The 27,987-nt window shown below is 43.0% G+C and overlaps 2 protein-coding genes and 2 long non-coding RNA genes across 16 annotated transcripts in view; 2 read left to right on the plus strand and 2 right to left on the minus strand.

Annotated features, from left to right (window-relative positions):
• Positions 1-121: 121 nt before the first annotated feature.
• PSMC4 (proteasome 26S subunit, ATPase 4) lies at positions 122-8,499 on the plus strand. 2 transcript variants are annotated; one of them, XM_019941138.3, is made up of 11 exons: positions 122-278; positions 1,171-1,269; positions 1,394-1,580; positions 2,826-2,972; positions 3,054-3,163; positions 3,267-3,360; positions 6,819-6,986; positions 7,444-7,520; positions 7,662-7,830; positions 8,038-8,093; positions 8,266-8,499. In XM_019941138.3, exons 1-11 carry the CDS (start codon positions 243-245, stop codon positions 8,377-8,379), a joined length of 1,257 nt encoding a protein of 418 aa, XP_019796697.1. In that variant the 5' UTR covers positions 122-242; the 3' UTR covers positions 8,380-8,499. The 2 variants fall into 2 exon arrangements, with proteins under 2 accessions (XP_019796697.1, XP_019796696.1); XM_019941137.2 differs by having other exon boundaries at positions 131-338.
• LOC141277149 (uncharacterized) lies at positions 6,818-13,689 on the minus strand. 2 transcript variants are annotated; one of them, XR_012327991.1, is made up of 3 exons: positions 13,415-13,689; positions 10,722-10,916; positions 6,818-9,560 (listed from the first exon to the last, which is right to left on the minus strand). It is a non-coding gene; the product is annotated as an uncharacterized lncRNA (long non-coding RNA). The 2 variants fall into 2 exon arrangements; XR_012327990.1 differs by lacking the exon at positions 13,415-13,689 and adding an exon at positions 13,134-13,408.
• ZNF546 (zinc finger protein 546) lies at positions 13,532-27,741 on the plus strand. Of its 3 annotated transcripts, XM_019941091.3 has the most exons (5): positions 13,532-13,607; positions 14,200-14,431; positions 19,492-19,618; positions 20,689-20,784; positions 21,653-27,741. In XM_019941091.3, exons 3-5 carry the CDS (start codon positions 19,492-19,494, stop codon positions 23,767-23,769), a joined length of 2,340 nt encoding a protein of 779 aa, XP_019796650.2. In that variant the 5' UTR covers positions 13,532-13,607; positions 14,200-14,431; the 3' UTR covers positions 23,770-27,741. The 3 variants fall into 3 exon arrangements, with proteins under 3 accessions (XP_019796650.2, XP_033701125.1, XP_019796648.2); XM_033845234.2 differs by lacking the exons at positions 13,532-13,607; positions 14,200-14,431 and adding an exon at positions 18,052-18,132; XM_019941089.3 differs by lacking the exons at positions 13,532-13,607; positions 14,200-14,431 and having other exon boundaries at positions 19,474-19,618.
• LOC109550854 (uncharacterized) overlaps positions 14,619-27,987 on the minus strand; it is a 45,438-nt gene continuing 32,069 nt past the window's right edge. For 3 of the 9 annotated variants that reach the window (XR_012327988.1, XR_012327985.1, XR_012327981.1), the window contains 3 exons: positions 23,385-23,585; positions 19,169-19,726; positions 15,046-18,492 (listed from right to left, as the gene is read on the minus strand). This is a non-coding gene — a long non-coding RNA (uncharacterized lncRNA). Of the gene's footprint in view, positions 14,964-15,045; positions 18,493-19,168; positions 19,727-23,384; positions 23,586-27,987 lie in introns of those variants that run through there. The other 6 variants (XR_012327984.1, XR_012327983.1, XR_012327989.1 and 3 more) reach the window with 6 other exon arrangements.

Below are 27,987 nucleotides of genomic sequence, written 5' to 3' on the forward strand. Positions count from 1 at the left end.
CGCCCCGGGCCCGCCCGCGCGCTCGCGCTGTACGGAGTGCGCATGAGCATATCTTGGGGGAGGAGCTCAGGACTAGGTCGCCCTGCCCTTTACCTATCCGGCCTATCCGGGCCATCCGGCCGTCTCTCCTTGGTGTCTTAAACTACGTTTTCCAGAATCCATCCAGGCCCTGGCTTTCCGGTGGCATCAGCGGAAGCGGTGACTGGCTTAGGCCGGGCTGCACAGAGGCCGGCTTGGTCGCTATGGAGGAGATAGGCATCCTGGTGGAGAAAGCTCAGGTCCGAGAGGGCGAAGCCGACCTGAATGGGATGTTGAGCGACTTCGGGATCCAGGCCTGGGTCTGAGTGTTTTCGGAGGTCTCAGTGGAGAGCTTAGTGCCGTCCCGAGGCCTGGGCTGTGGCTGAGTGATGCTGGGAGGGCAGTAGGGCTCGGAAAGCTGGGCTGGGGAAACGAGTGACATCAGAGGTTCTTTGGGACTGAATGATTTCGAGGTTTAGCTGGGAATGCTGTGACATCGGTGACCCGGCGGCACTGGGGATGGGTCGGTAGTGAGTGATGTGTGGGATTCGGCCGTGGGGCCGAATGATATCTGCGGCTGGGCTGGGGAGCTGACTGACATTCGGGTCTTAGCTGGTGTTGGAGGGCCGAGTAATGTATGTGGTCTGGCCGAGTGATGTTTGGGGGCTACCTGGGAGCTGGAAGACATAAGGGTCTAGTGTGAGCTGGAGTTCTGTGACATGAGGCGTCTTCGGGAGGTAATTGAGTAACGCCCGGACTGTATGAAGGCATGGTGACTTTGTCAATTGAGAGAGCCATGTGATATTAGGAACCTGTTGAGGGGGCCTGGAGGGCATTGGGGTCTAGTAAGGAGTTGATCAGACATTTAGGCCCTAGATGGGAGTTGGGTGACATTGCAGACATGTGACACGTGCCATGTGATACCAGAAGATCTGTTTGGAAGGCTGTTTGACCGAGGGGCCTGTGAGGAGTTGGGTGACTTCAGAAACCTGTTTGGGGGACTGAGAGGTTTCCAGGATCTATTTAGGGAGCTGAATGATGTCAGGAGCCTGTTAGGGGCCAAGTGACTTCATGGTGAATTGGGAGGGGGGCTCTAGATACTTTCATAAGGGGACCTTCTTCTTCCAACCTGAGTTTCCCTCCATGGTCTAGGATGAGATCCCAGCCCTGTCTGTGTCACGGCCCCAGACTGGCCTGTCCTTCCTGGGGCCTGAGCCTGAGGACCTTGAGGACCTGTACAGCCGCTACAAGGTACACTCAAACCCAATCCGGACCCTGCACAGGGCCCAGCATCCCATACTTCCCCCACCTTCCACTGCTCCTTGGCTCAGCAAGGCCTGGAGCCATCCCCTACCTCTTCCCTCTCTGCTCACAGAAGCTGCAGCAAGAGCTGGAGTTCCTGGAGGTGCAGGAGGAGTACATCAAGGATGAGCAAAAGAACCTGAAGAAGGAATTCCTCCACGCCCAGGAGGAGGTGAAGCGAATCCAGAGCATCCCACTGGTTATTGGGCAGTTTCTGGAGGCTGTGGATCAGAATACAGCCATCGTGGGCTCCACCACAGGTGCGTGGGGGGTTGTTTACTCATCTGGAAATATATTTTACGTTCTCTCTCTCTCTCTTTCTCTATGTGTGTGTATTGTGACATACTCTTAACTAGTTTCCCATTTTGTTCTAGTCTGTTTTGTTTTAAACAACGTTCTGGTCATGACTCTCAAATGATTTCACAACTACTACTGGGTTGGGACCTACAATTTGAAAGCACAGGTGAAGTGTTAAGAGATTGGGCTCTGGTAAGGACCCAGTATACGGGAGCTGCTGTTATTACCGTGGGTCTAGGCTCTGCCTTCATGATGGGTGTTGTCTCTGCATCTTATCTGTCTTTTCGTGCTTCTGGCCTCTGCTCCTCTGGAACAAGCCATATTCTTATCAAGTTTGCGGGGAAAGGTGTGTGACTGGGCCTGGAATTGGACTGATGGGCTGGTAGTGAGGTAGTGAAGGGAGGAAGATATCCACAGTGAGGCCTGTGTCTTTGATCTTTAGGACTCAGGGGGACAGTGGCTATCCCTGAGATGGAGACATGGGCAGAAAAGCAGGTTTGCAGGGAGACAGTGAGGGCCGTCTGGGACATCACAGGGAAGTGTCTGGGAGGTCACTGGACAGCCAGGTCTGAAGGTCAGGAGAGAGACTGAGGCCAGAAAGAGATGTGTGTGTCACTACCATAAATGTAGAAGGTGGACTGGGGATGTGAGACTGGAGGCTGGGCAAGCAAGAAGGATTCTGCTGCAGAGACCTAGATGGGAGAGGATGGTGCTGAATCAGGGCAGGGTCCCTGGGCAGGAGGGAAGGGATTAGTCAGAGAGACATTTTAGGAGGCTGGTGGACCGCCATGGTGACTGGCAGGCTGTGGAGGGAAGCAGAGAAAAGTCCAGAATGAGGCTTAGAGCTCTCGCTAGTGACTCGGCACCATGGGCCTCCCTGAGACAGAGACCCAGGAGGAGCAGCATAAATGGGGGGAAGATACTGAGACATGGTGAGTGAGACATGCCGTGGGGATGTCCATGGGCAGGCATTCCAGGAGGCTGCTGGTCACCTGGGGCTGGAGCTCAAGAGTCAGGGATAGACAGGGAAGTTGTTAGTGTGGATGGATGCCGGGGTGGACTGGAGGAGGCAAGACTAGAAGCCAGGAGGGCCATTTGGGGTCTGAGTGAGAGATACTGTCGGCCTGGAGGTACAGCTGTGAGGTCGGCAGTTTTGAGGTTCTGGCACTTCTCATTTTCCCCTCTCCCTTCTTGTCCTCTTCCCAAAGGCTCCAACTACTATGTGCGCATCCTGAGCACCATCGACCGGGAGCTGCTCAAGCCCAACGCCTCGGTGGCCCTCCACAAGCACAGCAACGCCCTGGTGGACGTGCTGCCTCCTGAGGCCGACAGCAGCATCATGATGCTCACCTCAGGTGAGGGGGAGCCCAGGGCCAGGGAGGCCTGAGGGGACCCTGCGGGCCAGGCTGGGAGCCCCAGCTCTGCTCTTCCACCAGATCAGAAGCCAGACGTGATGTACGCGGACATCGGGGGCATGGACATCCAGAAGCAGGAGGTGCGGGAGGCCGTGGAGCTCCCCCTTACGCACTTTGAGCTCTACAAGCAGGTGAGGAGCTGGAGCTGGCAGGGAAGGGAGAGGCCATCCCCACCATGTCTCCAGTTGGTGATGGACTCCCCGGCTCATGCTTTTCTCCACCTCTGTGCTTCAGATCGGCATCGACCCTCCCCGAGGCGTCCTCATGTATGGCCCGCCCGGCTGCGGGAAGACCATGTTGGCAAAGGCTGTGGCTCATCACACGACAGGTGAGCCGCTTGGCCCCTCCCCCGAGCTCTGACTTTCTGGGCTCTTCCGACCTTGCCCTCAGTTCTCTCATCCTCCCCAGGAAGTAGTGTGGCACAGCGATTAAGAACATGGGCTCTAGGGTCAAAGACCCAGTGTGCGTCTGACTGAGTGGCTGTGCCGTCCTGGGGAAGTGACTTTACTCTCGTGCCTCAACTTCCTCATCTAATAGAACACTCATTTCACAGCATGATTGTGGGGAATTAATGAAATAATGCCATGTTTTTCCTACTAATGGGTCATTACTAATGACCCATTAGTAATTATGAATTCAAATTCATGGGTTGCAACCAGCTAAAAAAATTAAAAAAAATGAAACAACAGAAAACGTTGGAGTCCACCCCACATAGTAAGAACTTGTATTGTTTGTGAACACACACAAACATTGTACACAGGTGTGCTGTGGTTGTTGACAGATGTATTTCTTCTTGTAGGTTCTAAACAAAGATGTCTGAAAGTCACTGTATTACTGTTTGTAAAGCCTAAGAACAGGACTCAGCTCATCTTAAAATCTTAATATATCTAAGCCAAGGAGCAGTAGAGGGCAGTGGGTAAGCAGTGTGTTTTCTGGGCCAGACTGCCTGTGTCTGAAATCTGGCCCCCCTACACCTACTTATATAAGTTAGTACTACTTACGTAAGTTAGTTTATGTAACTACTTGGCAAGTTAGCCTCTCTGTGCCTCCATTTCTTAATTTTCTGGATTATTCAGAGGATTAAATCAATATAAAGCTTCTAAAACCATACCTGGCACGTAGTAAGTGGACAGTAAATGTTAGCCATTGTCATGATCATTCATTGAACTTCTGCTCTCCCAGGTGCTGGGATATAGGGATGAGTCAGACCTGTCCCCTGCATTGGAGAATCTCCCAGTGTGGCTGAAAAAAAGGAAAATAAACACTTAGAACTCAGTCAGTTAACATTTATTGAGCACCTAATATGTACCAAGCTGTGTTCTAGGTGCGGAAGGCATGGCCGTGAACAGAACAAAGTCCCCCCCGTAAAGGTGATGTCTTAGTTGAGGAAGCACTAACAGATGAATGAAGAGATTATATGTCATGTGGTGCTAATGCCTGAAGAAAACAACTAAGGGGCAGGGGATAGGGAATAACAGGGGCGGCGGCTTTATGTGCCGGGACTGGAGGTGGTCAGGGAAGACTTTTCTGAGGTGACATTTACATGAAGACCTAGAAGAAGCCTTGAGGGAGTGAGTCATGTGGACCCCTGGGGGAGGGAGTGTGTCAGGCTGAGGGACTCGAGTGCAAAGGCCTTGAGACAGGTGTGCGCTTAGTGTTCTAGGAACAGTGAGGAGGCCCCAGTAGTTGAAGCCAGGTGAGCACGGGGGTTATGCTTGGAGGTGAGCTTGGGTGGGAACGGCCTGAAGAGTAGCACGTGCTCCAAAGAAGCAAGGAAGGTAGTGGGATAGCCCTAAAGGAGGGTTGTCAATCCATTCTGCGTAGGCTCTTAGGTAGGGGTTCCCAGAGAGAGGTGTGAGGAGTCTGTCAGGCACACAGTTGGGAGAAGGAATAGCATTTGCGAAGGCCAGGGGGTGGGAAAGAACTCATTTAGGGAGTTGTGAGTAGTGGTGAGTAGACCATGACTAAACTCGACGAGGGCAGGGAACTTGTGCGTTTGTCCTTTTTTGTGTTTCCGGTGCCCGCCCAGTAGCTGAATTGTGGTAGGTGCTCAGAAAATAACCGTTGAATGGCTGGCTGAAGGAGGAGCTGTGCAGGTCCAGGGATCAGAATGGGCGTGAATATGAATAGTCTTAGTGCTAACCTAAGAGATTTCGACTGTTGTCCTGAGATCAGGGTGGTTTTAGACAGGCAGGGTTCAATAGAAATACAGTTGCCCCTCAAACAACAGAGGCTTGAACTTCGAGGGTCCACTTAACACCCAGATTTTTTTCACATGATGTATGGTTGGATGAATCCACAGAGGCAGAACTGCAGATCTGGAGGGCCAGCTATAAAGTTATACACAGATTTTATGCACAGAGGGTCAGCACCCCTAAACCCTGTGTTGTTCAAGGGTCAACTGTATAATGAAGCTACATATATAATTTAAATTTTTAAGTACTCATTTTTTAAACAAAAGAACTAGGTGAACTTCGTCTAAAATATGTTTTTTTATTTAACCAGTATACTCAAAAATATTATTATTTTAACACGCAGCAGATACAAAACTTGAGTTTTTTTCTATAATTTTTTATTGTAGTAAAATATATAATACAATAATTTTTTATTGTAGTAAAACATATAGCATAAAATTTACCATTTTAACCACTTTATAAATATACAGTTTATAAGTGGCATCAAGTGGATTCACAGTGTTGTACAGCCATCACCACTGTCCACTTCTGGGACTTGTTCATCATCCAAACTGTAACTCCATACCCATTAGACAATCACTCCCTATTTCTCCCTCCCCGCAGCCCCTGATAACCTCTGTTCTACTTTCAGTCTCTATGAATTTGCCTATTCTGGGCACCTCATATACATGGATGAATCATAGAGTATTTGTCTTTTTGTGGCTGGCTTACTTCCCTGAGCATAATGTCTTTGGGGCTTACCCATGTTGAAACATGTGCCAGAACTTATTTCCTTTTGAAAGCCAAATAATATTCTGTTGTATGTATATAGCACCCTTTATCTATTCATTTGTTGATGGACATTTATTGAGATATTTTACGTTTTTTGTACTGTCTTTTGAAGTCTGGTGTGTATTTCACATTCACAGCACATCTCATTTGGGACCAGATCTACATAATGGACTTTGTGTCTCCTTTCTCTGTGGTGGCTGGAAGGAGTGTCCTGGAGGTTGCTCCGTGCAACACAAAGCCACATCCAGTCACTAACAAACAAGTTAAACTCTAAGAAAAGATGGAAAGGAGAGGCAAGCCCAGAACCTGTCTTTAACCCCACTGCCACTTGTTGATTACGTCAGAATATGTGTTCCTGGTTCTTGACTCTTGCATGATATTCAAAAGGGGTCCTTTGAGCTCTTGGTAAGGCAGCATGATGCCTGTGTATGGAAAACCTGTTTTCTTACTGATCTTTCAAGCACTCCGGAAATTCACATTTTTTGGTATGTTGGATTCCATGAATGTCTCTAGCTCTTCTTTGTCGGTATGTCGAAGCACAGACATTTTTTTTTAATATCCTGATTTCTAAATGTTGGGCCAAAAAAGGACACATCCATAGGCAGGATTCATGATTTGTGCTGCTGGGTCTCTGTGGGGTACAAGCTGGTCCGCCTAGCTGGATCTGGAACCCAGCCCAGGTCATGAGAGAATGACCTGGCTACTTGGAGTGGGTATCCAAAGAAAAGGATCTCCTCAAGGAATTCTCAGTTTCAGTTAAAGTATTATGGGGCCCTACAGGTGTTCCATTCTCGTCTAACCCCTGTCATCCTGCCATCAGCTGCATTCATCCGAGTTGTGGGCTCAGAGTTTGTACAGAAGTACCTGGGTGAGGGCCCTCGCATGGTCCGGGACGTGTTCCGCCTGGCCAAGGAGAACGCACCTGCCATCATCTTCATAGATGAGATTGATGCCATCGCAACCAAGAGATTCGATGCCCAGACAGGGGGTGAGTGATGCCCAAACAGAGGCTGGGGTCTTTTTTTTTAATGAATTTATTTATTTTATTTTTTGGCTGTGTTGGGTCTTCGTTGCTGTGTGTGGGCTTTCTCTAGCTGCAGCGAGCAGGGGCTACTCTTCGTTGCAGTGCCCAGGCTTCTCATTGCAGAGGCTTCTCTTGCTGCATTGCAGAGCACTGGTTCTAGGCGCACAGGCTTCAGTAGTTGCAGCGTGTGGGCTCAGTAGTTGTGACTCGCGGGCCCTAGAGTGCAGGCTCAGTTGTGGCGCACGGGCTTAGTTGCACCGCGACATGTGAGATCTCCCTGGACCGGGGCTTGAACCCGTGTCCTCTGCACTGGCAGGCGGATTATTAACCAGTGTGCCACCAGGGAAGTCCCAGGGCGTGGGGTCTTGGGCAGGCTTGTCATGTGGGATGCCCTGGACTGACCGTGTTATATGCTATCCAGCTGACAGGGAGGTTCAGAGAATCCTGCTGGAGCTACTGAATCAAATGGATGGATTCGACCAGAACGTCAACGTCAAGGTTTGGGGTTCAGGATGGGCGAGGGGAGGTGTGGTGTGGGAATCAGGGAAGGATGGAGGCTGGCATGTGAGGAGATAGGTATTGCAACAGGATGGAGTATAGTGGGGACAGAGGTCTGAGCTGGCCTGTCCCCGATGCCAGGTGATCATGGCCACAAACAGAGCTGACACCCTGGATCCTGCTCTGCTGCGGCCGGGACGCCTTGACCGTAAAATTGAATTTCCACTCCCTGACCGCCGCCAGAAGAGATTGATTTTCTCCACTATCACCAGCAAGATGAACCTCTCTGAGGAGGTTGACTTGGAAGATTGTATCCTGCTCTAGAAGCGAGGGGAGGGTCACCGCTGAGACTGGGGATTAGATCTCCACCTCTGCCATCACCACCACCCAGACTGTGCAGGTGGGAGACCAGGGTCTGGGGAAGGGGATGGTGACAAAGACAGCCCAAGAACAACTTCTGGCTCCAAGCATTCACCCAGTCATGCATGGAGTGGTTTCCTTAACTCACCTGCCATAGATGTGGCCCGACCAGATAAGATTTCAGGAGCTGATATCAACTCCATCTGTCAGGAGGTGAGTGCTGGTTTCTCTCTAGATTGGGCAGCGGGTGTGTGAAGACCCTCCACTCTGCTGCAGTCCTGTCCATCATTGCCTCCCTGGGTCTTAGGCTGCGTCTGTCTCTTCCTGCACCATCATTAGGGGCGGGGAGTGCAGGGAGTAGATTTTAACTGTCATCCCTCAACAGAGCGGGATGTTGGCTGTCCGAGAGAACCGCTACATTGTTCTGGCCAAGGACTTCGAGAAAGCATACAAGACAGTCATCAAGAAGGATGAACAGGAGCATGAGTTTTACAAGTGACCCCTCTGCCCGCACCACAGGGGCCGGGGGTTCGCTCACTTCCCCAGCCTCTGTCCCCAAAGCTAGTTCTGTTTTTTCTTTACCCAGAATTGATTTATTCAATAAACTAACAAGATCAAATCTGTTTAATTTCTTCTTACAAATTTAACTCCTTTGGAGAACCTGGGCCTTGAATAGGATCCTCTGTGCCCCTCCTGCTCTCCTGACAGATGAGCAGGTACATGGTCTGGGTTACAGCTTGAGAGAGAAGTAAAGAATTCAAACTAGGGCTTCCCTGGTGGCGCAGTGGTTGAGAGTCCGCCTGCCGATGCAGGGGACACGGGTTCGTGCCCCAGTCCGGGAGGATCCCACATGCCGCAGAGCAGCTGGGCCCATGAGCCATGGCCACTGAGCCTGCGCGTCTGGAGCCTGTGCTCCGCAACGGGAGAGGCCACAACAGTGAGAGGCCTGCGTACCGCAAAAAAAAAAGAATTCAAACTAAATGACCAGAAATTTGGGGAAAAGGATGGAAAATGAGCAGACTGCAGCCCCTGACCAGAAAATAAAGTCTCTATCCATCTCCCCACTCACATTTACCATTCGAGTCTTGGGCAATTCCTGCCTTCTTCACACTCAGAGGGAGAATCAAGGACAGAGAGACCACCCATTAGGGTCACCCAGAGCAGGGATGAGGGGGTAGGGGGGAGGTTGGATGCCTGGGTTCTGTGAATGTCTCTGGCTCTTCATGCCATCTTATTGGGGCACAGATGTGTTTGGTAGGACCAATTCCCACTTTCTCTTGAAATCTGTTTAAACACCTCTCCCTCTGGGGAGTCTTCTGATGCCCCACGAAGGGAAGTAACCCTTCCCCTACACTGCCCTGGCGTCGTGCACATGCTGTGCTTTGCACTCCTTACATCTCCAAGTGCTTGCCTCCTCCAGACTGGAACCTCTTGTAGAGTAGTCAGGGATTGTAGCTTGATCACAATTCAAGTCCCAGCACCCACACATGGTAGACATTCAGTTCATGTTCCTTGAACAAAAGTATGAATGTCACTGTATATTTGGGAGTGAGATGGGAAGAAGATATAAGGAAAAATAGTTGAGGAATCACAGGTCCTTGAAGAGACGGGGGTGATTCTGCTAGATAAGCATGGCATGTTGAGTGGAGAAGTTAATTCTTCCTCTCTCCTGGCACCTCACTAAAACAAAAGTAAGGTATAAATTCACATGGACACAGGAAGAGAGAGGAGATGGCAGCAACGCAATTTTGGAAAGGGGCAGATACCTGCTGATTGATGTAGCAGACCTGAGGAAACTTGAACCTGAACTCAAGGGAAGCCCAGAAACAGTCATTTTCCCCTTTCAGAAACCAGAGGTGCCAGGTTCTGAAGGTGAGGCCTGGAAACAGGAGGACTACCTGAAAGGCTGTATAAAAACCAGAACTGATACACTGATTATGCAGGAAACAAATGAGCTGTTGTTACTCCAGGCCCTGTGACCCTTCCCCAGCCTGGCTGAAGACCTCAGATTTACTCTGGAAAGGCTGGACCAGCAGTCTCTGGGCTGGTGTGCCTGGAGCAAGGATGAGAGCTGGGCCGTGCAGAAGATGAGATTGAGATTAAGTGAGATCCCTGGGCAGGCAATTGAAGGATTCCTTCTGAGGAAACCAAGCAGCATGAGAGAAACAGGAAAGTGGGTTGTTACGACACCTAAAGTCCTCATCATTCACATTCAGCAGCAGCTAATATCTAAAACTGATGAGTTTACAAAAGCATGTAACTTAGATATATGGAAGTAAATTTCAAAAGAAACAAATGAGGATGGGAAGTCCTTGCCTCTTGGAAGTAGACAGGGGAATACAGGGTGAGGGTGACATGGGAATGCTTTTTGTTTCTAATATACTTTATATATATTTGACCTTTTAAAATAGGTACTTAAAAAACGATAGTGACAAAACCACGTGAAAAAAAGGATTTTACAAGTCCTCTTGGAGGGACGGTAAAGGAAGGAAATTGCTGAAGTGACAAACATCCTAAACATCAGTGATAAAGGGCAAAGAGATTGGGAAAAGAACAAAGCCATGTACCTAAGAAATGACAGCAGACCAGTGTGAGGCTAAAGCTATAACTGGTAAGAGGTGGTAGCCACTCACATTAGCTGGGAGAAGGGATATTTGGTATATTTTGTGGGTTGCCCAGCAATCTTGCTGTCTGTGCTTAGGCAAAATTATGAAATGGCCTACCATTATTATGGTCTCAGAGTGACCTTGATATTGATGTTCTGTGAGACTGTTCACGTGCAACAGGATAACAGGCCCAGCTGTGAGCACCAGGCCAGCTTTCAATACCATTGAGGCCTACCTGTAAGTGCCAGGCCAGTTCCTGGATGTCAGGGGCTGCTTTTTTGTGTTCTCAAGTACGTGCTACCGCGTTAAGAGGGAAAAACTAAGGCCGGCTTGCTGAACAGCCCAGACACTCGTGCATTTTGGAAGTGTAGTCTTGAAAGCAAGTGTTTTCCTGCCAAGCGAAACACATAACGCTTTTCTCTGTTCTGCTCTGCAAAGACAAGAGGGAAAAAAAAAACCCTTAAATATATGTAAACCTTTTTGTTTATTTGTTTTTAATTGTAAAAATAATACACATAAAGGAGCCCAAAATATAAGTGTATAATGTAACAACTTATTATAAATAAAACACTTGCGTAACCATCATCCAAGGACCAGGCTGTAGGTTTCCACTGAAAAAGAAATTCCTACACAGCTGCCCATAGGCAGTGATGATCCATTTTGTGAACACATCTGTAATTACTGCAATGGAGAGGGCACCCTGGGTTGATACAGCCAGTTTGGACAAATGTCAATCATTTCCCCAGGTTTCATCTATTCTTTAGTAACATTTCCTTTGAGTACGACCAGCATCAGTAAGCATATCTCAGATGAGACTACAGTGCATGTACTGCTAAGTAGTTAAAAAGGACTCTGTTGATCAAAAATGACTCTGTACCAATGCAGCAATGTGACAAACGTCACCACTGTCTGCACAGACCAGAAGCCATGTCATGATGGCACAGGTCACACCAAAGCCAACCTAGATGACTCAAACGTGGTCTTCCATGTCAGTCTCAAAGGGAGAGGAGGAGGATGAAGGAGCCACAAGAAGACAGTGCTCAGCGTCCTAATGACTACATAATTTTTTTTTACTTGTCCTCACAAATTATCCCAAAATATTACTTGGACATTTTGCTTCTTCTTCAGGATCTTAAGGTATATTTACTGTCTTATGTCATAGGATAGGAGGCTCCAGTGGAACGCTCAGCATGGTGATTCCTCCTGCTAAAGCAGGGACACGTCAGGCCAGGCAGACGCTGAACCCAGAGTCCTGCAAGGGAGAGCAGGGTTCTCCCCAAAAGTGAGCCTGGTGGCCTCAGTGGCCCAGCACCTGCTTATTTTTATATCGATCCATATATATAATTGTGAGTTCATACCACTGCATCTAGTTTCAACGTGCCATCACAAGGTTCATTCTAGTTCTCTCCTTTTCCATATCTGAGGTTCCCCGCTGACAGGGAGAAGCTTGGCTGCTCTCAATGCACTTATTGGGTTGGCCAAAGAGTTCGTTTGTAATAGCTTCCAGAGAACCCCGAATGAAATTTTTGGCCAACCCAATAATATATTTACTTACTTGATCAGAACCCCACCTCCACCCCCGCCTGCCACTGCATGTAACAAACTCCTATCACCCTGTTGCGCCCTTCCCCATACAGATGCTCTCCTCACCCTACTTGGGTTCTGAGACTCACTACCTCCTATATCCAACCGACATGAATGTCTCCAACACCCCAATTTGGGCTCCAACACCCAATGCTGGGCAGTCCCCATACCCACACGCCCTTTTCACCCTGTTGAGGCTCTGAAATCCCGTACAGGCCATTCCTCCTGTGTGGACGCCCTCCTTATCCTGCTCAGGTTGACACTCCCATGCTGAGCCATTCCACCACTTGGAATGCTCCCTGTCACCCTACACCAAGCCACCAGCTGCACGAACACCCTCCTCATCCTGCTCAGGCTCAAAGACCCTGCTCTGAGCCCATCTTTTGGCTTTAGGACTGAATTGCTCAGAAAGGGAAGGGAAGAGGAAGAGCAAAATGTGTTAGCGTCTGACTAATTGTGGGCTCGCTATACTATGGCACGCTGCCTTTCCAAGCATAAAGCTATCCCCTCAGCCCAAGATTCTCAAATGTATCTGCCACGAGACCCCTCACAGCACAGAAGAGTGGAAAGAATTCCTTCATATTTAAAAAAAAATTACTATGATTTACATTTTTCTCTAGGAAAAAATTCATTTGATTCTATACAAAATTGTTTGACAGATAAATTACAGATCTTCGGTCCAAATCTTGAAATACACAGCTGATGCTGCAAGAAGATGCACCATATCCTTTTTATAATAGGCCTGTGGCTGCACGCGATCACACACACCCAGTCGCGAGGCCACTGGCACCCGTGACGTTCTACACGCAGATACTCAGGTTCACACAGCTATGCTGCACTCGCCAACCGCCCCGGTCACACAGCGCCCCGCACACCCACCCCATCACACACACACCACCCCAGTCACAGTCCGGCACAGCCAGTCTCCCACCGCGCCTCTCGCCTCACTGCTCGGTCACGAATCACACTCCAGGCTGCTTTCTGTGGCCTCCCTCCTGTCAGGTGCCGCTGCAGGCACACACCGTCTCGCACCCAAAGAATTACACGCAGAAACACAACTCACCCTCGGCCAGAGGCGGGGAAGCCCCGCAACCCTCACGGCGTCGCGCGCGTGCAGACAGGTGCGCACACACAGACACACGCTCATGAGGCCGGGTACAAAGGGCCACACGCCTGTGAAACACGCGAGGGGACTACCCGGAGGGAAGAATTTGACAGAATCCGCCTCGCACGTGCTCGGCTTCAGGACGGCACCCACGGACGCACTGGGCGGTCAAGACTCTGGAGGTCCGTCGAGGCTCGCACAGCCTGGACAGGTCCCCGCTGTGAGTTCTCTCAGCTTACCTCGCGAGGGCGCGGGTCCCCGGCTCCGGGACTAGAGTCGCTCTGTCCCGAGCGTGCCTGCGCCTGCGCACTCAGAGCCCAGCCCACCGGCTTCCGGCTGTGGACTACATTTCCCAGAAGCCCCAGGGGGGTGGTGTAAACTTCCACCTGGAGGGCCTCTAGCCGTGCGTACTGGGTGTTTCAGCTACCGCGGGTGAGTTAGTCGAAACCTGGGGAGAAGTTGGTGCTAGGTGAGGCGGAGCAGGACTCGTCTGGGGTAGGGAAAGGGATGGAGCTTTAGCCCAGAGTGAGGAGCCCAGGGCGCATCGTGCCCGCAGCCTCAGGCCTGTATTGGAATGAGAAGAAGAGAGGGGGGATTGTGTGACTAATTGTGACACGCTGTGTGTGTGTGTGTGTGGTGTGTGGTGTGTGCGCGCGCGCTCCCGCGTGCTTTCCAGAACCAAGTTGGGCCTCCTGTCGGTGGGCGCGGTTGTCATTATGATGCTGGTGCTTGGCTCAGCGGTGTGTGTGACTGACCCACGCCCCTGCTGCTTTCCCCTTCCTTCCCTCACAGCCCGGGTGTCTGTACAGACTTTCCCAAGAGGAAGTCAAATATTGAACCCTAGAATGAAGATTCTCAGAAAGCAAGAAGACACAGTCCTGGGCTTGGTAGGGGGCTTTTAGAGCTAAAAGTGTCTCCAAGACAAACTCATGGCTCGAAATGGTGGGAGGGGTTCCTACTTGGAGGCGCTGTGGGTGCTGCTACATTTTTCAGAACCACAGCTTTCCCATATCTCTGATTCTAGGAATCGGCTGTGATTTCAGAGACAGGTTCCAGCCTCCCTGTCTCATCTGGTCATATGTGTGAGGTCGGAGCTGATGTGGCCCTGGAGGGAACTTCTCCGTCTCTCTGTGCTGTAAGAAAGGCCTGAAGAAGGTCTCATGATTTCCTTCTTCCCCAGTCCTGCCTTTCTCCCCCAAGAAGTATCCTGAGCAGGGGGGGAAAATTGTTGTTGCACATCTAAAAGTACAGATCAGGTGAGTTTCTACTTCCTCTTTGTTCATAAATGAATCTTTGTTTTTAGTACATGGAAGCATTTGCTTTTCTTTTCATGAAATGTCCAGTGGCCTATTCTAGGCCTTCCTTCCCAATGAATGAGGGGCCGTGCAGGTGGCCCTCTCTCACTCACTTTTTATAATAGTAAGAAATATATATCCTGGAGTCTAAAGTTAAAACTTTGTTTTATTGAGATTAATATTTAAGTGGAATCACATCATTGATCTTCTGCAGAACCTAAGTTTAAAAGTAAGGCAAAACAACAAAAAAAAACAAAACAAACAAACAAACAAAAAAAAAACAAAAAAAAAACAAAACAAAAACAAAACAAAACAAAACAAAAAAAAAAGTAAGGCAAGATCAGAGGTAGTCTGACTGGTGTCAGTAAGGAAATGACACGGGCGTCTGTTTTTTAAGGTGTTTAGGAGCAGGAATGTGAATGGAAGTCTGAGCGTGGAAATCTGTATCATCATGGTCAAGGGTTTCTTCCAAGGAATCAATGGGTTGAGATTTCTGTTTATAAAGAGTTTGTCAAAAGAAAAAAATGTACATATGAGTAAAGTAATATTCACTGTGATGAACAATAATACTCAAATTTTAAATTTTATATGAATGTCATTTACTATTATTGGAATTCAGAGACATTTTACAAGGGTTATATCCAAAGCGATATTTCAGTTGATTATTCAGTGGAGAAAGAGAAAAAGAACCAAACACTGTTCTGTCTGCTTTGCCCAAATTTTCTTATTTAGTCTGCAGATGCCCCTCACCTGACATGTCCATTCAGAGGAGAATTTTGTCAGTAAAAAGTTCTCATTGTATTGAAGAAGAATGTTCAGGAATTGGTAGGCTTTATTATAATGGTCACACTGATTCCCTTACTATTCCCACACATGTCAAACAGATTTGCTTCCAAGAATTTTCAAATATTTTAAAATTGGATATAGATTTATTGTATACTTAAGATTATGGAATTAATGCTCATTTTTTGCAAAAAGAATCAGTTATTCAATTATATTACATGGGGGACTTATAAAAAAGTTAAATAGCCCCAGCACCACTATTAATACTTTGGGAAGTTTTTTTTTTTTAATACTATGCTGCTTGAATTTTATTTTGGAACATCTCATTCAGATCAAAGTGACAACAAAACTTGTAGTAATAAACAACAGAAATTCCATGAGGAGTGATTTGTTGAGCCAGATTTATTAGAATTCTACTAGAAGTCTTTTCTTAGGTAATGACATTCTTAGTTCTCCCTTAGCCGATTGTAGCGAGTTCCAAAATATTTAGATCCCAGCTAGTAGAATTGAAGTTTTGAACCCAAACTCATAATTTCTTTTTTTAAACTTTTTATTTTACACTGGAGTATAGTTGATTAACAATGTGTTAGTTTCAGGTGTACAGCAAAGTGATTCACTTATATATATACATGTATCTCTTCTTTTTCAAATTCTTTTTGGGGAGGTTTATTTTAGCAAAATTTTTTTCTCTCCAGCTGTGTGTGTGTGTGTGTGTGTGTGTGTGTGCGCACGGAACAGAAATTATTCTAATTGAACATTCAAAGGACACAGACTCCCCAACTCCTATTTAGAAAAAGTAATTCTACCATAGGTTTCTTATACCTCCATGAATATAGAAAGAAGAGGAAAGTGCCAATGAAGCCCTCTAGTTTGACAAACCTTCCAAGTATTTACATCTCCGGATTTATGCCTTTTAGCGTTATATAAATCAATTCAGAGTAATCATTATGGCACAATTTATCAAATAAGATAAGCTTCAGATTACACTTTTTTTAGATTTTTAAAGTTGCTTTCACAGGACATAGCAATACCCTCTCTAATTCAAGTATCTTTTAATGCAAGTAACATTTTAGAAGACAGATTTATAATAGTAGAAAACAGAATAAGATGGTAATAATTATAAATATTCATGTAAATCTTTACATAGGACAGGAGAGTAAGATTGAACCTCTTATTAACGTTCTCCATTTAATACCTTATTAGGTTCTTTACTTTAGCTTTATGTTGAAGAATGGTGTCTCTTCTTTGGTAGCTGCAGGAAAAGAGTGGGCATGAGACTCAAATATTACTATAAAAAAAGAAAGTAGAAAATAATTTTATCTAATAACAATACTATCTAACTTTTATTTAGTAATCATATGTCATTAAGTGGTGTCTATGTAATATCCCCACCTTCATGATAACTGTAGGAGGTAGGTGCTATTCTTATCCCTGGTTTATCAATAAACTAACTGAAAAGTTGGTAGTTGTCAGACTAGGACTCACATTCTGGAAGTCTGACAACAGAGCCTGTATTTATGAATGACATTATAATCCCTCCCTTCATTTTACATACTTTTTTGTTTTGTTTTGTTTTTTGGCCGCGTTGTGCTGCTTGCGGAATCTTAGTTCCCTGACCAGGGATCGAACCTGGGCCCTCGGCAGTGAAAGCTCAGAGTCCCAACCACTGGACCGCCAGGGAATTCCCTATAATTCTTTAATTTGCCTGTATCAGTCAGTAATTCATCATGAATGTCTTTCTCCAACATTAATAAGGCCTAGTTTGCCATCATAACTGACCCAAAGTTATGCAACCTGTTGCCTCCTATAGCTATTTATTTTTCTAACAGTTGGTTACTCTAAGTTGTTATGTGATAAACATCTTGTGCATGTATCTTAGTGTGCTAAGAAAAACTGCCAAAAATGGAATTTTGGTCAAATAACAGACATAAGGGCTCACAGTATGCTGAATCTCATGATAGTAGTTAGAGGAATACAAGCACTGAAACATAGTTACTATCCCTTAAGTTTCTTGTTATACAGCAAATAATATAAAATCAGAGTAGACAGAATAAGCATGAGATAGGAGGTAATAAAGCCACTAGAGAAATTCAGGTCACATGCCTTGGGAATTCATAGGAAGGAGATATTATATCTCTAGCAACCTCTGTCAGGTTTTGACCAAATTATTCTGAGTTCAGAGGAACTCTACGGTAAAAAATGGAATTTAGGCTGTATGATTCATACCAGCTCTGTCCAGTAGAACTTTCTGTGGTGATGGATATCTTCTGTATTTACATTCTCCAAATGGTAGCTACTAGCCACATGAAGCTATCGAGCACATGAAATGTGGCTGGTGCAACTGAAGACACTGAACTTTTAATTTTATTTAATTTTACTTAATTTAAAATTTTGATTTGATTTAAATAGCCATATGTGGCTGTCATGTTGGACCTCACAACTTCATAACTTACAGGTTTTTTTCTAATGATGTTAGATTCAAAGTGAGACTAATGGAACAGCTACAGATAACGTCATCAGAAATTGGGGTGGACTAGAGACCCTTCTGCTAGAGTGCCTGGTCTGGCTTCATGCAGGAGGCCTCTGCTCTGTATCTACACTTGTGCAGCTGGTTCCCTGTGGTATAGGAAGGGTTTGGCTTCATCCAAGCTCCCTCTTATCTCTCCTGATTTGTATGTGGGGCACTGTGGGGTAGAAGTAGAAAGAAGGCAAAACAGGATCATGTTAACTTAAGTCATTTTGGGATTTCTTTGAGACACGCCTGGTCTCAAAGCTTCCTGTTCCTCCCCCAGTCCTGGCTTCTCTGGACTCTGTGCTTTTCGAGCGGAGGAAGCCCAAAGAGGAGAACAAGTTCTTGCAGTTCTACAACCATGGCCCATGTAAGTTCATGTTTATCCTCCTTGAGATGTCGTGGTTTTGAATTCCTGTGATCATTTTTATTATCCTGAGACTTCCTTCCTAAGACAACCTGATTGCTGAAGCTGCGCCCAGTTGCTCTGATCACAGTGAAGGATGGTGTCATACAGCCTAGTGGCCTCCTTCTTTGCCCCTCTTCTCTCTTTGCCCCTCTTCTTTCTCACCTGTGTTCACCTCTCATCACCTCTCCAAGTGCCCAGTCTCTCTCAGGAGCATTGATGGAGCAGTGATGGATGAAGTTGCTTGACGGAGATATCTGAACTTCCCTTGTTAGAGTCATGATTCTATGACACAGAGATGATGGTCCATTAGACTCCACAGACCTGAGTTTTACAGGTTGATAAGATGGAATTTAGTGTTGAGTGTTCTGCATGTGATGAGATCCCATACCCTGAGAAACTTATAGGGCAAGATTGGAGTGTGACTGAGGCCTGCACGTGGGGATATCAGGGATCTATCCGGGGGTCCCCAGAGGGATGAATAACAGGACAAAAGTCAATTTTGTGGTTGAGGAGGATGTGCTGGTCTCTAGTGACATCAGTGTCATTGTGGATCATCCTACATCAGCATCCTCCAGCTCAGGATCAAGACAAGTGTTCCTGAGGGATGGTGGTAGCAGGTAGGAAGACCCTCCAGATCCCTTATGGGGAATGAAGAAAGGCTAATGGGACTGGGGAAGACCTTAGACATCTTGTCCAAAATAAATGCCTAAATATGACAGAAGGATTAGTCTGATATATTCACACGATGGACGATTAGCCAGCCGGTAAATAAATTAACTAAAGAGTTTGTCATTTGTTATAACAAGGAAAAATGCTTATGACATTTTCTTGCATAATGATGAACCTCAGTTTTAAGGAAATCAGATGTCAATCGCGTCCTATTTTCTAAGATAGAGATTTTAGAGTACTTTTGGGGAAAAACAATTCATTACTTCATTTTTTTTTAATTCCTTAAAAAAAAAAAAATTCCTTGAAGGGAAAAGAGAATGGAACTCACATTTATTCAGAACTTAAACGGCAGGCACGTGATAGGCAGTGTGCTTATTTATAGGATTTCATTTCATTGGGAACCTTTGATTATTTTATTCATTCATTCATCCCATGGTATACAGGACATTCTGTTTGTACCAGCTGTATTCTTTAAAAGCATATAGGCACTCCACTTTAGAAATCACGGATTTTCTTATTCTTCCCTACATATCACGGGCTTGAACCTCAGTTTGCTGCTTGCTATATCATTGCCTCTTTATTGCAGAGCAGTTTTCCATCTTGAAGATACATTTTAAACGTTGTTTATGATACATGGGTCTGTCATTTCAGATGTCCTTGTCATTCAGGGACGTGGCCATAGACCTCTCCCAGGAGGAATGGGAGTGCCTGGACGCTGTTCAGAGGGCCTTGTACAGGGATGTGATGTTGGAGAACTACAGCAACTTGGTCTCATTGGGTAAGGATATCTGTGCAAATAACTGACAATCTGTTTTCTGGAATATCAGTTTTCTCCATTGTTGAATTTCAGAGCTCTGTTTTAAGACACCAGCTGAATGTCTGCCCCCTATTTTGAAAGAAATGGTTTGAGCATTATTGGGTTGGAAATAGGCACTTGGTTAAGCATCATCTTCTCCATCCTGCAGTGACCTTCTCTCTTCCCTCTGGCCCTTCCTATAATTGCCTGTTTTTCTAAATTAGTTAGTCCTAGATTTGAATCCCAAGACATTATCAGAGAAGCCAGGTGTCAATATAATGGGTATGCTCAGAATTCCTGTAGCTGCTCTGTGTTCATGTCTGACTCACTTGAAAAGAGATTAGCTAGTCTCAGGGTTTTGTGTTTTTGTGATCAGATCAACCTCTACATTTTATATAGTGGTGAACTGGGTTAACAATATCCATTTAAAATTCAAGCAAACATATCCCATCAGAGAAAAGACATATTCTCTTCAACCTACTTTGTGCTTGAAAATTCTAGTCTGTGAATTTTGCATTTTCTATGGAAAGAATTCTGAGGAAGAACTTGGAAGTGTTTTAGGAAACAGTATTTTTCTTTTATGTAAAAAAATAATAAGAACAACAACAAAAATAATACTACATGTTAGGCATCCTTGCAAGCCCTTACATATATATTAATTCATTTAATTCTTACAAGAGCCCTATGAAGTAGGTAATATTAGGCCCATTGACATTGATAAAAGCATAATACACAGAAGGATTAACAGCTGGTGGGTGACAGAGGATCTGAACTCAGACCATAGGGCTCCAGAGTCTGTGTCCTCAACCCCTCTCTATACTGCCTTTAAAAGCAGAGCAAACCTTTTCCCTCCCCTATCTGGCCTCTTTAGTCCTGTGACCATGAGTCCATGTAAATGTCAGTATTCTTCAATGGCCTTTTTTCATTTTATCAAATACTATTTTGACCTACAATTTAATATAAATGTAACCAAGTCTAAATTAAGTCATTTAGAACTTAAGGTTTATTGTTTGTTTGTTCTAAATCATGTGGCATTTCTTTTCCGTGAGCAGGATGTTCCTCTCCTAAGCCAGACGTGATTACTTTGTTGGAGCAAGAGAAAGAGCCCTGGACGGTAATGAGAGAAGGAACAAGAAGCTGGTACACAGGTCAGTGATGACAAATCAAGCGAGGGGGATGCCGTCACAAGTTATAGCCCTTTGGGTCAGGGAGAGGCATGGCCCTAAGATGTTGTTTCGAAAGCTCCTTTCGAAGGCCCAAGGCCTGTGGGGAAAATGCCTGAAATCTGGGAAAACATTCAAATCCTCTCAACATGAGCTCCCATATATAGGACTTGTTTCTATAGATTTTGATTCCGCTTGTCTGGGTCGGTGCCTGAAGAGCAGTATATGTAAGGAACTCCCCTACATCCATCCTAAGTAGGAGGACCACTGACTTAACTTGTTCCTCTAATCACTTATTTTACCCTCTTTTAGAGTCACATCATTAAGTCTTTTGCCTTCTTTCAAATTGCATTACAATTTAGAGTTCTCTAAATCAGGATCCAGCAAACTTAGGCCCAGGGGCCAAACAGTTCACCATCTGCTTTTGTGTGGCTCACAGGCTAAAACTGGTTTTTACATTTTTAGTGGTTGAAAAAAATCAGAAGAAGGATATTTTGTGAAACACAAAAATTTTTGAAATTCAAATTTCAGTATCCATAAATAAAGTGGTAATATAGTACACCTACACTTATTCAATTACATACTGTCTATGGCTGCCTTTGAGCTATAAGAGCAGAGCTGAATAATTGCAACAAAGACCACATACCCTACAAAGCCTAAAATTTTTACTCTCTGGCTCTTTACAGAAAAAGTTTGCAGACCCCTGCTCTAAACCTTTTCATCTAATGTGTATTGTTTTTAGTTTGTCTTTTATTTCGACTATGAGATGCAATCCCTTATTCTATCCCAACATAGAAAAATCACATCACAGCATTTGTTTCCTTCTTGGTTTTTTCTTTTGTTTTTTTTCCAGATTTGGAGTCTAAGTATGTCACCAAGAAGTTATTTCCAGAAAAGGATATTTGTGAAATATATCTGTTTCAGTTGCAGAGAGTGGACAAAAGTAAAACTTACATCCGTGAGGATACCATTTTCAGAAATGATTTGCAGTGTAAACATGAATTTGAGAGACAAGAAGGACATCAAATGAGATGTGCTAGTCAAATGATAATCCAAAAACATATACCTCTTCTTCTGCATCAGAAAATTCATGCTAGAGAGAAATCATACGAATGTAAGGAATGTAAGAAGGCTTTTAGACAACAGTCATACCTTATTCAACATCTGAGAATTCATACTGGTGAGAGACCCTATAAATGTAAGGAATGTGGGAAAGCCTTTTGTCGTGTAGGGGACCTTAGAGTACATCAGACAATTCATGGTGGGGAGAGACCCTATGAATGTAACAATTGTGGAAAGACCTTTAGGCTTCATTATCATCTTACTGAACATCAGAGAATACATTCTGGTGTGAAACCCTATGAGTGTAATGAATGTGGGAAGGCCTTTAGTCGTGTTCGAGACCTTAGAGTACATCAGACAATTCATGCTGGGGAGAGACCTTATGAATGTAAAGATTGTGGGAAGGCCTTTAGACTTCACTATCAGCTCACTGAACATCAAAGAATTCATACTGGTGAGAGGCCTTATGAATGTAAGATTTGTGGAAAGACCTTTAGGGTACAACGACATATTAGTCAACATCAGAAAATTCATACTGGTGTAAAACCCTATAAATGTAATGACTGTGGGAAGGCCTTCAGTCATGGCTCATACCTAGTTCAACATCAGAAAATTCACACTGGTGACAAACCCTATGTATGTAAAGAATGTGGTAAGTCCTTTAGTTTTCATGCAGAACTTACTCGACATCATAGAATTCATACTGGTGAGAAACCCTATGAATGTAAAGAATGTAGAAAAGCCTTTCGTCTCCAAACAGAACTTACTAGGCATTGTAGAATTCATACTGGAGAGAAACCCTATGAATGTAAAGAATGTGGGAAGGCCTTTATTTGCGGCTATCAACTTACTTTACATCTGAGGGTTCATACTGGTGAGATTCCCTATGAATGTAAGGAATGTGGGAAAACCTTCAGTAGTCGCTATCATCTTACTCAACATTACAGAATTCATACTGGTGAGAAACCCTATGGATGTAAAGAATGTGGGAAGGCCTTTCGTCTTCAAGCAGAACTTACCAAACATCACAGAATTCATACTTGTGAAAAGCCCTATGAATGTAAGGAATGTGGGAAGGCCTTTATTCGTAGCAATCAACTTATTTCACACCAGCGAATTCACACCAATGAGAACACCTATGAGTGCAAGGAATGTGGGAAGATTTTTAGTCGTCGCTACAATCTTACTCAACATTATAAAATTCATACTGGTGAAAAACCCTATGTATGTAAAGAATGTGGAAAGGCCTTTCGCTTTCAGACAGAACTTACTCAGCATCACAGAATTCATACTGGTGAAAAACCCTATAAATGTAAGGAATGTGGGAAAGCCTTTATTCGTAGCAATCATCTTACTCAACATCACAGAATTCATACTGGTGAGAAACCCTACAAATGTAAAGAATGTGGAAAGACCTTTAGTCGGCACTATCATCTTACTCAACATCACAGAATCCACACTGGTGAGAAACCCTACATATGTAATGAATGTGGGGATGCTTTTATTTGTAGTTATCAACTTACCTTACATCAAAGAATTCACACTGGTGAGATTCCGTATGAATGTAAGGAATGTGGAAAGACCTTTAGTCGCCGATATCATCTTACTCAACATTTTAGACTTCATACAGGTGAGAAGCCTTATGGGTGTAAAGAATGTGGGGATGCCTTTCGTCTTCAAGCAGAACTTACTCGACATCACACAATTCATACTGGCGAGAAACCCTATAAATGTAAAGAATGTGGGAAGGCCTTTAGTGTTAAGTCAGAACTTACACGACATCACAGAATTCATACTGGTGAGAAACCCTATAAATGTAAAGAATGTGGGAAAGCCTTTATTCGTAGTGATCAACTCACTTTACATCAGAGAAATCATATTAGTGAGGAACCCCCATTCATAATGTAAAGATACAGTGGCCTTTAGAAAATGCCTTTTATAACAACAGAATTCATAATTGATTTAAGAAAGTTTTTACTTGTTAGGGAACATATAGGAATCCCTTTTGCTTCGTGCTCAAAACTTAACAGCAGTAGTTTTATACTATATATATTGATTTAAAGAGTTGAAAAATTACAGCATCACCCAGCCTTGGTTAACTTTAGAGAATGATACTGCTGCAGTACATCTCAAACCAAGATAAAGGGTACCCCTTCCCCCCTCAAAATTGTTGTTGACCAATACTTTTACAAGATACAATGAAATTGGATGACCAGATACATGAAACTGATAGAAAAACAAACATACAAAATGAAAACCCCCAATTTTTTATTATTGGACTTAACAGACATAAATTAGCTCTGTCATTTTTCTGTAAATGTCTCTAAATGTTTGCTCTCGGTGTCTGTACCTTAAATCATTGCAGACCAGAAGCAAACAACCTGTGGACCAGCATCAGTACATGGACCACACTTTATATAGCATTGTAACAGAAAATAATTCTGTTAATGTAACAGATGTGGGAAAAGACTTCAGCCATAGCAAATCTTTACTATAGTTCTCATAATTCCACCCCTGCCTGTGTGGTATTGGCAAGACACTACTCCCCTCTGTGCTTTATTTTATTCTATTTTACTTAATTTCTTCTGTGCCTCAGTTTTAAAGTGGTGATTATAGTACCTACCTAATAGTACTTTTGTAAGGATGAAATATTAATAAAAAACAAAACCTTTAGAAGAGCACTGTTCAATAAATATTATTTTATTATTAGTGATATTAGTAAGTTCATGTGAGAGGAAGACCCTGTGAATATAAAGAATTTGTAAAAACTGTCCACTACCTTTCATTTTGTTTACTTAAATTAATAATTAATTATGGATAAAGTTTAGTAAAATAAACTTTCACTTCTAAAATTCAGAAGTCATTTCTGAAAACTAACGTGAGAAAGGAATCTCTAGAGTTGATGGATATGGAGATTATGAGAGAAAGCTTTTGAAGAATCAGGGAGATCTGTAAAGCTTTTTCTTTTATAATCCACAAAGCAGACGTGTTACAGTCTTCTTTTTCTGCCCCAAATTCATGATAAATGAGAAACTAACAATGAAAAGGCCACTGTCCATTTGGAAAAAAATAATAGTACAGGGAACACTTGTATGCCCTCTCTAGATTCAGTGATTGTTAAAACGTTGTCATATTTGGTTTGCTTCTGTATAATTTTTGACATTTTTTGCTGTGTTATTTAAGTATAAATATAGACATTATAACATTTCACCTCTCTATATATATATCATGTAACTCCTAAGAATAAAGGCTGCCTCCTACTTAATCACTATATAACTTCACACCGAAGGAGAGTAACAGCAGTACCATATCTGTAATATTACAGATAGATAAGCAGTGCCTTAACCCAACATATCTAAAAGAATGTTTCTGGGAACAGTAGTATTTAATGGTACTTGAAAAATGTTCTGTGGTCAGAGATACTTATGAACTTCTAAATACTAAATCCCTTCCAAGAAAAAAATGTTAATTATCACGCTAGCAAAGGACTTAAGAGGCCTACAATAAAGAAAATTTGCTTAACTTAGTTTATCTTACTGTATCTTAAACTTTACTAAGGAAGTCCCATTCACAATACCTAATTTCTTTGGGATGTGAACCCACACTGACAAGGCTGCCATAACTGAAAAACAGTGACCCTAAAGATGGACACTCCAGATAACCATGGCAGATGCTTAGCTATGTTGAGAAAGGAAATGTGTGATGTATTTCTCTGCTGCTCACATCTCTTCCTCTGCAGTCAGTTGCTTGCCCTCTGAATGTAGGGCTGATACTTTCTACAAAATTAAAAACCCATTTGGTTTAGTTTTTTATATGAACATACCATGACATATTTAAACCTTCTCTTCTTTTTTAGTGTTTAACAATTTTTTACTATTTCAGATATACTTCAGTGAATATCCTTGTCTGTGACTGTTCGTTTCTGTGAGCTGGAATTTCTTTACACATGTGGAAGTAGAACTGCTCATACGTTATATATTCTTTCAGTTATGTTAGATATTGCTACATTGATCATAGGTCACATACACTTCCAATTCTATTAGATATTGCCAAATTGTTCTCTTAGACTCCTATCAAATTGAGTATTCCTACAGCCTTATGTTAGGTATAAGTTTTAATAAATATTTTCACAAATTTCAATTTCAGTTGCACATTTTTTCAAACGTGTTTCTTGGCCAATCATTATTCCTTTACTTTGAATTTCCAATTCTTGACTTTCTCCATTATTATTGTTCTGTTGTTTGTTTGTTTTCTAATTGACTGGAATGGCATTCTGGATAATTCATTTGCAATTATTTTCTCCTACCTTAAAGATAGCATTAGTTATGTATCTACTGAACACTCATTCTATTTTTATGAGACAGATTTCTAGGTTATACATTGTGTAATAATAAGTTTTATTTATTTTCTAATATTTATGTCTATTACTTTATTTACTTTTCTTTTTGAGATAGACTCTTCAGAACAAAATTGAATATTATGGTGATAGCCGTCATCAATTTCTCTGAATTTAATGGAAATTTCCCAACATTTAATCATTTACCATAATGTTCACTCTATTTGGAGATAAATTCTCTTTGTTGCCTCTAAATAATTTCCTTCAATATTTGTAGGGGACCAGAAGATATCTACTTTGTTTGGTAGTGATTGCTGAATTTTGTCCAAGGCCATTTTGTTATTTATTGGTATAATCTTATGTTTTCTCACCTTAAATTTATTGATGTATTGATTTGTTTTTATTAGTTCCTTGATATAAATTTATTGATGCACTGATTTGTTTTTATTTAAAATTGAATTTTAAACAATTCTGGTCATATACTGTGATTTTTGTCATACTGCTGAAGTACATTTGGTAATATCTTACTTAGAATTTTTCCATCTATAATCATATGTGAGGCAGTATTATAGTTTCCTTTTTCTTTGATAAGATTTTAGAATTCAAATTAACTGTTCTTTAAAAATTAGAAAAAACTTGTCTCTAAAATATGCTGAATTTTGTTTTCTATTTTTTGGCCATGTCAATTGGCATGCGGGATCTTAGTTCCCTGACCAGGGATCGAACCTGCACTCCCTGCAGTGGAATGCAGCATCTTAATCACTGGACTGCCAGGGAAGTCCCTGTTGAATTTTTATCTATTGACTATATATTTGATATCCTTGCTATAAATTCACTTAGTTCTAGAAGGGTTTATTTTTTTTTTATAAATTAGAGTTTTCTATAAACACAATCAAGACACATATCAATATAAAGATAATTCCTTTTTCATTTTCATTTCCTTTTATGTCCTTCAATTGCCTTATTGCACAGGCAAGGACAGTGTTGAAGAAGCACTCAGAATGGACCTTGTTTCTGACCTTAGGGAAAAAGCATTCAGTATTTTATCATAAAGTGTTATGTTAGCTGTTCATTTCCATAGATATCCTTATCCGATTGTGAAAGATTTTTTCATTACTAACTTACTGAGAGCTTTATCGTGAACAGTGTTGAATTTTGTCAAATACATAAAAAGCACCTACTGACATGATCTTTTGGTTTCCCTCCATCTTTAATGTGGTGAATTGCTTTGATTAATTTTAGAATGTCATACCAGCCTTGTGTTCCTAGCTTATGCCCCATTTTGTCATGATGTATTATCCTTTATATATATATATATTGCTGAATTCCATTTTCTGATTGTTTTTTGGAGATTTCTGTGTGTATGATTATTATTGATATTGATCTGTAATTTTTTTTTCTTATGATCTCTTTTTCAGGTTTTATTATCAGTTAAGTTGATGTCATAGAGTGAGATGGAAAGTGTTCTTTATATTCTGAAAGCAATATTGTAAGATTCATATTATTTCTTTCTTAAATTCTGGGTCAAACTGCCATTGAAACCATCTGAGCCTGGAGTTTTCTTTGTGGAAAAGATTTATAGTTTCAACGACAATATATGCCCCAAAATTGAATTTTTATATTATACCAAACTAGTGAAAATGAATTGTAAAAGAGAAAAGTTCCATTTTTAGAGAACATAAAATACATAGCAATAAGTTTAACAAAATGCATGCAGGACTACTGCTTAAAAATTATACAGTTTTGCTGAGAGAAGCTAGAGAATACCTAAATAAATGCAAAGATATGCC

Source organism: Tursiops truncatus, chromosome 19 (genome assembly GCF_011762595.2).
Source record: "Tursiops truncatus isolate mTurTru1 chromosome 19, mTurTru1.mat.Y, whole genome shotgun sequence".
Classification (NCBI taxonomy): domain Eukaryota; kingdom Metazoa; phylum Chordata; class Mammalia; order Artiodactyla; family Delphinidae; genus Tursiops; species Tursiops truncatus.